Below are 12732 nucleotides of genomic sequence, written 5' to 3' on the forward strand. Positions count from 1 at the left end.
TACATGCTCCTAAGGAAGCTGTGCTGCCATGCCTCCGCAGCATAGAGAGAAGACTTACCAAGGACCCCAAACGAGCTGAGGTCTTCGGCAGTGAAGGCCTGGTGGATCCGATACTTCTGGGAAGGCGTGCACCATGGAGAAACATCGAAGGAGACGGAGCTGCCCTGGAGCTGTTCGACATTCTGCTGAACTGTTTGTAGATGGAGAGTCTCTGGCTTTCTGGGAAGGTTCAGCCGCCGCACGGCTTGAGGCAGAACGATACTTCGTTCAGAGCCATCGTCCAACACGGCATAGGTCTCCAAGGCTTGGTCCCCGTTCTGGCGAGCTAGCCAGGAGCCGAACCTAGAATCTTCTGATCTAATCTTCTGTGTCTAATGAGATACAGAAACTGGAGAAGGCTGGTTATGTGGCAAGGATAACCCCAGCAGAAGCTGACCAGTCTGCAGAATCCTATTACATTCCGCACCATATGGTGACCCACAACAGTAAGGACAGGATTGTTTTTAACTGTTCATTCCAGTACCAAGGCCTGTCCCTAAATGACCTTCTGCTTCCTGGACCTACACTCGGGCCAACCCTGCTTGGTGTCCTCCTCAGGTTTCGTCAGCATGCCGTGGCAGTCAGTGGCGACATCAAAGGCATGTTTCACCAGATCCGCCTGCTGCCTACTGACAGGCCAGTGCTGTGCTTCATCTGGAGGAACATGGAGAGGGAGAAGGAGCCGGACATCTATGAGAGGCAGGTACTTCCATTCGGGACAACCTGTAGTCCCTGCTGCGCTATTTATGCCCTCCAGCAACACATCCAAAACGACACAGAGGGCAATTCCAACTTGATAAAGACAGTCGAGCAGTCCTTCTATGTTGACAACTGTCTGCATAGCACACACTCTGCTGAAGAGGCCAAGCGTCTCGTCGATGAACTCCGCCACCACCTACAGACGGGAGGGTTTGAGGTCCGCCAGTGGGCAAGCAACGTGCCTATGGTCATCGAGCACCTTCCGTCTGAGGCCCGCTCTGAAAGCAGTGAACTGTGGCTCTCCAAGAGTAGTAGTGATCTTCAGGAGCCTACACTGGGCCTACGCTGGAACTGCCTCAATGACTCCCTGGGCTATAAGCACCGCGCTGTGGAGACCTCAGCACCTACCATGAGGAACCTCTACCGAGTACTTGCCTGTCAGTACGACCCCCTTGGTTACATCGTACCATTCACCACAAGAGCTAAGGTCATCATACAAGACCTTTGGAAGGAGGAGGTTGGTTGGGATGACCCGATCCGACCCCAAAGTCTGCTCGACAGATGGCGCACCTGGGAGCAAGAGATCCCTCATCTCATACACCTGGAGTTCCACCGAGCCTACGCTCCACCACATGCGGACACTTCTACTTCAACCAGGGACCTCCACATATTCTGTGATGCGTCCGAGCGTGCATACGGCTCTGTTGCCTATATGCGGACCATGGATGACCAACAGCAAGTCCACATTTCCTTTGTGCTCGCTAGGTCTCGGGTGGCTCCCAGGAAGCAGCTGTCAATGCCCCGACTTGAGTTGAGTGCTGCCCTCACAGGTGCCCAGCTTAATGATGTACTTCAAGCTGAGCTCACCGTCCCCATCCAGCGGGTTGTCTTGTGGTTGGATTCCACCACAGTTCTCCATTGGATCAAGTCAGAGTCCTGTAGATATAAGGTCTTTGTGGGCACACGAGTTGCGGAAATCCAGAACCTGACCGAGCCCGATAATTGGAGATACGTGAACTCTGCATCAAACCCAGCAGATGACATCACTCGGGGTCTAACTCTGGAGGAACTGGTACGACCACATCAATGGCACAGAGGTCCAGAGTTCCTCTACTTACCTGAAGATCAATGGCCTACTATGCCCTCTGCTCATCCCGAGTCTGACGGCCACGAGATAAAGAAGTCTGCCATAATCTGTAATGTAACCACCTCTTCCAGTCCTCCGCTCCCTGCCATTGAATACTTCACTTCATGGAAAGATCTCGTCCAAGCAACAGTCAGGTCCCTTCACGGTGCGGCTGATGCCCAGACCACAGATCAGCCTTATGAAGCAGCCGACTTCCTCAATGCTGAGAAGGTCCTCCTTAAACGAGCCCAGTTGGACTCATTCCCAGAGGAGATCAAGGCCCTCAAGTCTGACTGACCTCTTCCCTCAGACAGTCGTTTGGGCTCTCTATCTCCGGAGTACGACAAGGCTACAGGTCTCCTCAGAGTAGGCGGTAGGCTGCGCAGAGCCGAGAACTTGGAGATGGATGCCATTCACCCAATCGTCTTGGATCCACATCACCCCCTGACAAAGCTGATCATCCAAGATTATGATCAAACTCTTCTCCACCCCGGGCCTGAGAGGGTATTCGCTGATCTTCGATCCCGATTCTGGGTTCTACGTGGAAGAGAAGCGATCCGGAAGCATCAGCACACCTGCCGAGAATGTCATCTGTGGCGAGCAAAGCCTGACATGCCTAAAATGGCCGACCTTCCGCTCTGTCGCCTGCGTCTCTACAAGCCCCCATTCTATTCTACAGGAGTAGACTGTTTTGGGCCATTTCACATCAAGATAGGGCGCCGGAATGAGAAGAGGTGGGGGATTGTGTACAAGTGTATGACTACACGCTGCATACACCTTGACCTCCTAGAAAGCTTAGACTCTGATGCCTTCTTGATGTCTCTGAGGCGTTTCGTCTCGCACCGTGGTACACCTTTCGAGCTCCTCAGTGATAATGGCACAAACTTTGTCGGAGGAAACAGAGAGCTGCAGGAAGCCTTTGCTGAGATGGAACCCAGACTGAAGGAACAGTTGGCTAAGCAGAAGATTACGTTCCGCTTCAACCCGCCGAGCGCACCGCACTTCGATGGAACTTGGGAGAGGGAGGTGAAAACTGCCCTCAGAGTCATCTTGAAAGACCAGACAGTGTCCGAGACTGTCCTCCACACAGTCCTCATCGAAGTGGAGGGTATCATGAATGCAAAGCCATTGGGCTACCTCTCCTCAGATGTTGCGGATCCTGATCCCGTTACCCCGAAACTCCTCATCATGGGACGCCGTGATTCGTCTCTACCTCAAGCGGTCTATGACTCCAGTGACCTCCTTGGGAAATGTCGCTGGAGGCATAGTCAAGTGCTGGCCGACCATTTCTGGTCCGCCTTCATTCGCCACTACTTACCGGGTCTACAGGAGAGGCAGAAGTGGAGGAAGGATGGCAAGGAACTGTCACTTGGCCAGGTGGCCCTCATCGTTGACCCACAGCTTCCTCGGGCACTCTGGCCTGTTGGGAAGGTCACTCAGACGTACCCTGGAGCTGATGGGCGCATCCGCACCGCAGCTGTCCAGGTGAAGGACAGAACATACCTGCGCCCTGTGTCCCGGTTGGTGCAGCTCCCGAGTCTCCCGGATACAGAGGACCCCTGAGACTTTCCTGTTTAGTTCAAATGGTCTAAGTAGACTTTTGGGTGCGGCTGTGTAGGAAAGCCCCTGTTAATAAGATTACTTTGTTCTGTAATAGCCCTTTAATATGTTGTTGTTGACAGGAAAGAGTAATTGATTTATGCCAGTGTAATCGTTCAGCGTGATGTGCTCCAGCTAGTGTTGCATTCTGGTCTGCTGATAAGGTTACTGGCCCTTTAAGAGTTTTTTCTAACCTCGCGCAGTTTGGTCTCAGTTCAGCTGTCTGACGGTATGCAGTAGTTACTCCTGTCCCTTTGGGGAAAGTGTGCGTCAATGACAGACACAACACACGCAAATTCCCAAATACAAATAATTAACTGAAGCACGCCTCTGTGATTCTTTAATCGGAGTCACAACCCCATAGTGTCCGCCAGCTCTATCAAACGCACCTGTGGAGGCCCTAGCTCTCCGTTTCACTCTAGACACTCTTAAGTGTAAGACTATCACTGGATCAAGTGCAGTACAAACTCTAGACACACTAACGGCTAGATCCACAAAGAATGGATTTCACGGTGCTAATTGCACCCTTACTTACAATTCATTATGAATTGAAAATGGGGGAACCTGATGTAAACAAGACGAAAGTCTTTCTCTGGTCTGCAACCCCTTAACAATTGTGTGTATTGAGCCGTACTGTATTGTACCCATTCTCCAATCTGTTAATACAATTTTCATTCAATCAATCACAGCACTGGATACTGTATGACAGGGTCCAGTGGTCCATTCCAATAAAGAAGTAATATAATTTCTTTGTAATCATGGCTTTATAAAGAAACAGATTCCAATGCAACATCAAGTCAAGTCAAGTCAAGAGTTTTAATTGTCACGGCATACAAGTATACAATGAAATGCGGGTGGTCTTGCCCGCGACGATGTGCAATACAGTGGTACAACATATAATAGAATCCAATAAAAAAACAACATTGTGCAATAAACAGGTAACAGGTAACATGGTGTGACATCTCGGTATCTGTACATAGTATTTACAGAGCATATAGGACATGCTAGGTAGCTTTAGTAGTGCAATACACTGTTCCTGTTGTTATACTAGTTTAAAGTGGCCTTTCCTCTTGGCCATAAGTGTGAGCGTGCACAGCGTGCGTGTCGTGTGTGTGCTCGTGTGTGCTTGTGTGTGGATAGTTCAGTGTTCTGTGGCACTCAATGTTCATTGTTCAAGGCTCTGATGGCCTGGGGGAAGAAGCTGAGCCTAAGCCTCTCCGTCCTAGTAGCTGGGGTTCGCAGGCGTCTGCCTGACCTCAGCAGCTGGAACAGGCTGTTATTGGGGTGGTGGGGGTCTTTCATTATTCTGCAGGCTCTGGATTTGCACCTCTTGTTGTATAGAACCTGCAGGGGAGGTAGCGCAATACCCGTGGTACGCTCGGCTGAGCACACCACTCTCTGTAGGGCCTTCTTGTCCTGTGCCGTGCTGTTTCCATACCAGGCAGTGATGTTTCCGGTCAAGATGCTCTCTACAGCTCCTGAGTAGAAGGACTGGAGTATCTTCCCCGATACTCTGAACTTCCTTAACTGTCTCAGGTGGTAGAGGCGCTGCTTCGCTTTCTTTACTACTGTGTCTATGTGTGTTGACCATGTCAGATCCTCTGAGATGTGGACCCCCAGGTACTTAAAGCTGCTCACCCTGTCCACGGTAGCCCCGTTAATCATCAGTGGTGTGTGTGTCTCCTGCTGTCCTCTCCTATAATCCACGATCAGCTCCTTGGTTTTACCAATGTTCAGGAGCAGGCTGTTGTCCTGGCACCAGCGTTCCAGTACCTCAACCTCCTCCCGGTAGGCCTTCTCGTCGTTGTCCGAGATCAGCCCCACCACCACCGTGTCGTCTGCGAACTTCAACCGTGTCGTCTGCGAACTTCACTATGGAGTTGGAGCTGAACTTGGCCACACAATCGTGTGTGTAGAGTGAGTACAGCAGGGGGCTTAGAACACAGCCCTGGGGGGACCCGATGCTCAGGGTGATGGTGTTGGAGGTCTGACCCCCCACCCTGACCGCCTGGGGTCTTTCACTCAGAAAGTCCAGTACCCAGGCGCTCAGGGCGGAGCTCATACCCAGCTCGATCAGCTTGTCCACCAGTCTGGTGGGGACTATGGTGTTGAACGCTGAGCTGTAGTCAATGAACAACAGTCTCACATAGCCCCCCTTCTGACGGTCAAGGTGGGAGAGAGTGCTGTGCAGTACCTTGGAGACCGCGTCGTCAGTGGACCTGTTTGTCCTGTATGCAAATTGCATAGGGTCCATATCACTGGGGAGGGAGGCACAAATGTGGTCCTTGACCAGCCTCTCGAAACATTTCATGACCACAGAGGTGAGTGCCACCGGTCTGTAGTCATTTGGACATGTTGGGGAGGGTTTCTTCGGTACAGGGATGATGGTGGACATCTTGAAGCAGGCAGGGACCACTGACTCCGCCAGGGATTGATTAAATATGGCGGTGAACACCGGGGCAAGCTGGTTGGCACAGGACTTAAGTATGCGTCCTGTTATACCATCTGGGCCAGCAGCCTTCCTGGTGTTCACCTGCATAAATGCTCTTCTCACACTGTGTTCCGACAACGAGAGAGCGCCCCCACCCCCCCGCGGTTGCCCCCCCCCCTCCACAACAGCCGGCGCGCCAGTGACGTCACTAGCCAGAGGGCTAGCGGCGACACTGTCTACACCGAACCGAGCATAGAAGGAGTTGAGTTTGTCCGCGAGAGAGGCGTCGTCGCTCCCCATTGAGGGGGCGCTGACTTTGTAGTCAGTTATTGTCTTCAGTCCCCGCCACAAGCCTCTTGTGTCATTTTGTGCCATTTGTGTCTCCAGTTTATCAGCATATGTCCTCTTAGCAAGTTTAACAGCCTTGCGCAGAGTGTAGACTGAAGCCTTGTACTCTTCCATATTTCCTGACTCTCTGCCCAGGTTATAAGCCGTGGTGCGAGAGTTCAGGGCTGCTCTAATAGTACTGTCCACCCAAGGTTTCTGGTTTGGGAAAACCTGCACCTTTTTCGTGAGGACAATACTGTCAGCTACTGTTGTTATGTAGCTCACAACGGTATCAGCGTACTCACTGACGTCACTGGCGCTTCCTTGAAACATATCCCAGTCCGTGTCTGCGAGCGCCTCCTGGAGCGTGGCCTCTGATTCGTCAGACCACTTTTTTGTCTCACGTGACACGACGGCGTCACGTGATCTTTGTTTGTATGCAGGGAATAAAAAAATGGAGTCGTGATCGCTCGCGCTTGCAGCACCCATCAATGGCGGAGCCGCTACAGCTTTGTAGCCGGCTCTGAACGGGGTGTAACAATGGTCGAGTGTGTTCCTCCACCTCGTGGAGCAGGCGATGTGCTGAAAAAAGGACGGCATCACTTTCTTCAGATTCGCCTGGTTGAAATCACCAGCCACTATCATCGCGGCGTCCGGATGCTTGATCTGTTGTCTGTTGAGGTGGTCGTGTAATTCCCCCAGCGCTTTGCCAGTATTTGCCTGCGGGGGAATATATACGACGGACATGATGACCGCGGTAAACTCACGGGGTAGGTGGAACGGACGGCACAGGATTGAGAGATGTTCCATATCTGGGGAGCATGAACTTGAGAGGACATGTACTTCTTTGGGATTAACCCAGAGATTGTTCGTGAGGATGCAGACCCCACCTCCGATGCTCTTCCCAGAGGCTGCCGTGCGATCTGCTCTCAGGACGGTGAAGTTGTCCGATGGAGAGACGCTGTTGTCCGGCGTCGCTGGCTTGAGCCATGTCTCCGTGAAACACATGATGTTAACGTCTCTCATCTCCCGTTGGAATCGGACCCTCGCTCTCAAGTCATCCATCCTTCCCTCCAACGAACGTGCATTTGCCAGAAAGATGGATGGAATTGCTGGACGGTAAGCAGATCTTTTTAATCTAAGCCTGATACCTCCTCGTCTTCCTCTATGCCTCTTTCTGCCGTTTCCTTTGTTGCCGTTCTCCCGCTTGATTTCTGTTAGCCATTCTGGGCATAAAGTGTCTCCAAACTCCTCTTTGAGTCCGGAGTTTAGGTCCATAAGTGTCGTATTGCGTACCCGCCAGTGATGTTTTAATAAAAAAAGTAGAAAAAACAAACATAATAGCTAAAAATGTGCACAATCGTCGCGGAGCTAAACCAAAGGCGACTGACCGGGGTCGCGCCATAGTCTTCTGCCAAAGAGGACCACCAGACCTTATTATATAGGATACAATCAACTAATGGCTCAATGAGTCTAGGGGCGGAATCTGGAGCTATAGTATGAGGAACAGCAACAATGAAGAACTGGAAGTTTGGCTTTGGGGTGGTGCTTATATGACTTTTCTGTTCTTTGTGGAATTTGCTTGAGGCAAACTTCTCATAAAACTATAGTCTATCCGTATAACTCTGTATGATGTAGCATATAATATAATATATGCATATAATAGTACTGTATAGTCCATATATATACACAAATATTTATATTTACAGCATATATATTAGAATATATATTAGAGCTGGGCCGTTAACGGCGGTAACGTGCTGCGTTAACGCTATACTAGTATCGCGCGATAATATAATTAATGCATTAATCTAATTTTTTTTTTTTTTTTAACGTTTTTTTTTTACATTTTTTTTTTTTTACCTTTATTTACCCAGGGTAGGTTCGCTGAGCACAGATGCTCTTTTTCAGGAACGCCCTGCTTCACATTCACACAGTTCCATTCACACCTGGGAGCTGCCCAGTACAACCACAGTTGACACCATTGGCCACTGAGCAACTCCACTGGAGCAGTTGATTCAAGCCATGTCACATAGTTCAAGTTTGAAATGATTATTTATGTTTTGCTCCTGAGAGTGTGCTAGATACTGTACTGTACTGGTAATATTATTTATTTGTGTTAACTTCTGAATAAAACAACTTATTAAACACAAGTACATCTTATTGAACATTATTTTGATATTTCATTACTAATTATCATAGCAAAACAGCTTTTTCAAACAGTCTGTAATGCATTTTGGAAACGGGAGATGGGCTCATGGTGTAATGGGCCACCTGGCCTGAGAAACATAAGGACGAAAGAAAATGTAAGGACTTACTTCTGGTCATTATTTGGGTAGAACACACATATTTTGAATGCCTTCGGCAGTTTTTTTTTTTTTTTTTTAGCCATTTTAATCTAGATTAATCCAGGATTGCAGATAGATTAATCTAGATTAAAAAAATTAATCTATGCCCACCTCTAATATATATCCATATCTGTCTGAATAAACATGCATATAATCATTCTATATACCTACGTATACACAGGGCCGCCTCAGGGGGTGTGCGAGCAGTGCGGTTGCACAGGGCCTCGCGGGAAGGGGGGCCTCGCACAATTTTTTTTTTTTTTTCTTTTTTTTTCTTTTTTTTTTTTCTTTTTTTTTTTTTTGATGCCCTCCTTCCCGCGAGGCCCTTTTTCATCACAGACCTAAAATCTAGTTTTGCTTATATGCTTATATATTTCACATTAGACACGTTTGTAGAATGTGTGTGACTTGTTCCTGGCTCTGGGGCTCTGCAGCAGACATACTATTGGTTTCAACGAAGGGAGGGGTTACATCATGTGTACGCCGGCGTGCGTCAGCTGCGTTTGACTATTTTGCGCGTGCAGCTTTGGAGGTTATGCTTAGTTATGCCAGCCAAGAGGAAGAGGACGGTCATTCGGCAGATGGACTGAAGATGAAGGTTGTTGCATGTTAGACAGTTCAGTCAGGCTAGCCATGTCGGCTTAGCTAAAGGCAGGGACAGCTAGTTAGCTTTAGCTACGTTATAATATCGAGTGCTAACGTGTGGTTCAGTCGGGATAACCATGTCGGCTAGTAGCTAGCTTAGCTAAAGGCTAACTAGCGTTAGCTAACCTAGAGAGAGCGCGTGCAGCATTGTTATGCCAAGATGAAGAGGACGGTCATTCGGCAAATGAACTTCGTCATCTGGTCTGTGTCATCATCATCATCATCATCATCATCATCATCATCATCATCATCATCATCACTAACTGTGTGACTGTGTTTCTTACAGGACCTTCCTCAGGGAGTTCGCCCTCATGGGAGAGACACAGGAGAGGGAGCGGGTCTTGTCCCACTTTTCGAGGAGATATCTACAGTGCAACCCCAGTACAATACCAAATGAAGGTAGGGCGAGGTAGTGTGTGTGTGTGTGTGTGTGTGTGTGTGTGTGTGTGTGTGTGTGTGTGTGTGTGTGTGTGTGTGTGTGTGTGTGTGTGTGTGTGTGTGTGTGTGTGTGTGTGTGTGTGTGTGTGTGTGTGTGTGTGTGTGTGTGTGTGTGTGTGTGTGTGTGTGTGTGTGTGTGTGTGTGTGTGTGTGTGTGTGTGTGTGTGTGAGTGAGTGAGTGAGTGAGTGAGAGAGAGAGAGAGAGAAACAGGTGCAGTAACAATATGTACCACAAAGAGGCAGGCTTCATCTTCCATCTTTTAACTCTCTCTCTCTCTCTCTCTTTCTTCTCACTTCTTTCTCACTCTCTTTTCTCACTCTCTTTTCTCTCTCTCTCTCTCTCTCTCTCTCTCTCTCTCTCTCTCTCTCTCTCTCTCTCTCTCTCTCTCTCTCTCTCTCTCTCTCTCTCTCACTCTCTCTACAGACAGCGTACACACTCTGACCTGTGCTCTGATGTTGCTCAACACTGACCTACATGGACATGTGAGTTACATGTTTGCTTGTGTGATCGCTGTAATATCTTGGTTTGTTAGTAAAACACTAAATACAAAATAAAAGATACACTCAGATACAAAGCAATCCCCAAAGTAAGTTAAAGTTATACTGTACAACTTCAGTCCACTTAAAGTTAACACACCCACATTATGGGAAACTTGTCTTCTCCATAGTCGGACAAGAAGATAGATACCAATGCGTACAGTAGAAAGCTATCTGGCTGCAAGCTAGCCTAGCTTAGCACAAATGAATGGAAGCGGATACAAACCACTGGTCTTTATCCGCTTCTATTAATTTGTGCTAAGCTAGGCTAGCTTGCTTTCTGTAAATAATTGACTATTTTATTTTATCTTACCTCATTTTATATTTTATTTTATCGTACTACTACTACTTATTACTACTACTTATTGTTACCATTCTTGTATTCATTGTTGTATCTTAACCTCTTAACATTGGCAGGCAGAAAAGTGGCCATTTTGTTTTACTTGAACTTGAAGTCCTGGACTGCATACCTTTTTTGCAAAGCTTAGCGTTATACTTATAGCACATGCATGAGCCTGGTCTCTTTTGAGTTTGAGTTGAACTTGTGTACTCACATTTTTCTTTAGTGGTTGCAAGATTCCATATTCCAATATTCCAGCATAGAGGTATGAGCTGGAAAACACAGCACTTCCATAGCCTGAAGTCTTATGTAGTACAGGTCCAAGTTTAAAAAAAATCCGTTTAGAAATGGGTCTTTGAGAGACGTTTTAGTAAAACTGACGCCAAAAAAAAGCGTTCCAAAATCCATTTCCTTAACCACCGCTGTTCGTTCTGAAGTCTGATTCACTTCTCGCTTTCGCTCGTCAACTTTAATCTACTTCCTACTTTCACCCCCCCAAGTGGGGTAACGTTGGAAGCGTACACTTGTTGGCTACAAATCTGACCAATCATTTATGCCATCAGCGGTGATTGGTCAGGTCTGGAACGTATAGAGTCCGGGGTGTTCATCATAACGCACACGTAAAAAGACGCTCATCTCACATATCGTCATGCAACTCGAGAACCGAGGCACGGAAGTGCTTGCGGCGACATATACGTCCCGGTGCCCGCTATGGGGTTAATTGTGCACTGTTGCGTCTGACCTCGAAACACAAACATTTCATTACCTGCAATGCCCCTGTATTGTTGTGTATTTGACAAATAAAGAACTTGAACTACTGAACACAGAACGTAAATTGGTATCTATCTTCTTGACTCTGGAGAAGAGGGTAAGTCAAGTCAAGTCAAGTCAAGAGTTTTATTTGTCACGGCATACAAGTATACAATGAAATGCGGGGGGTCTTGCCCGCAACGATTGTGCATAATACAGTAAGCGCATTTCCCATAATGTTGGCGTGTCCCTTTAAGTGACACTAGTGGCCGCAGTGAGGGAAGAATGGCTTCAATGAAAACGGTGACGCCCACGTACAGGGAGGATCTAGAGCGCAACGTCTTTGTCTGTTGTGGGTATACAAGCATGCCCCTGTGCTTTAAATAAACACGCCCCTGTGCTTTAAATAAACACGCCCCTGTGCTTTAAATAAACATGCCCCTGTGCTTTAAATAAACACGCCCCTGTGCTTTAAATAAACACGCCCCTGTGCTTTAAATAAACACGCCCCTGTGCTTTAAATAAACACGCCCTTGCACTTTGAATTGATTTGTCGATACCTCTCCCTCTGAGTCTAACACGCTAACTACCTGTCAATCAAAGGAGGTCATTACAACTCCGTCAAGATGAAAGTGAAACAACGTCAAAATGAAAACAGGGACTAGAGACTTCAAAGGTTTTCTGACGTTCCAGATGTATTCAGCTTGTAGATTTAGGGGGACAACTGTGGAAGACACTGTCTGTTTGGGTGAAACTAAAATGTAAGCTAATCAGGCGTTGTTACAAACCCCAGTATGTCAAGGGAAAGGGGTGAATAACAAAACGGATAATTGTGTTGTGATTAATGAACCAAAGGAAAAATAAAGCAATGCCCACAAGTTTTAGGTGAAAGAAAATAATATATTGTGCCTTTTATATAATACAATGACAAGGGTGGGGGGGGGGGGGAAAGGAGCTTGAATGATGCCAAAGGAATGAACTGAAAACTAACTCAGTAAGGAATATCTTATCTATATACACAAACACAAAGGTCAAATAAAACTACTCCTCACTACCTACACTAACTAACCAAACAGATGTCCAAAACATACAACGACCGGCATCACTCCTTACCTAGTGTGTCTAGACTCTAGACAATACTATCTCTACAGTACGTGTAGCATCAAATGTATTGGGCCCCTTACCTGCTCCAATTCCCAACACACACACATACACTTTTACCGAGTTGGCTAACTAAGTCACATACATAACAGTGATGGTGATTGACATGTTGTATAACAGTGATGGGCATGTTATATAACAGTGACAGTGATTGACATGTTGTATAACAGTGATTGGCATATGATATAACAGTGATAGTGATTGACATGTTGTACAGTGTGATAGTGATTGACATGTTATATAACAGTGATGGTGATTGGCATGTTGTATAACAGTGATTGGCATGTTATAT

General features: G+C 47.4%; 1 protein-coding gene across 2 annotated transcripts in view; it reads left to right on the forward strand.

Moving 5' to 3' along the window:
• psda (pleckstrin and Sec7 domain containing a) overlaps nucleotides 1-12732 on the forward strand; it is a 116171-nt gene that overhangs the window by 35167 nt on the left and 68272 nt on the right. For both annotated transcript variants that reach the window (XM_084322093.1, XM_084322094.1), the window contains exons 4-5: nucleotides 9501-9613; nucleotides 10077-10135. In XM_084322093.1, the coding sequence (XP_084178219.1) occupies nucleotides 9501-9613; nucleotides 10077-10135 (172 nt within the window). The remainder of the gene's footprint in view (nucleotides 1-9500; nucleotides 9614-10076; nucleotides 10136-12732) is intronic.

The sequence above is a fragment of the Notolepis coatsorum genome (genome assembly GCF_963971535.1).
Source record: "Notolepis coatsorum genome assembly, chromosome: 9".
Taxonomy (NCBI): domain Eukaryota; kingdom Metazoa; phylum Chordata; class Actinopteri; order Aulopiformes; family Paralepididae; genus Notolepis; species Notolepis coatsorum.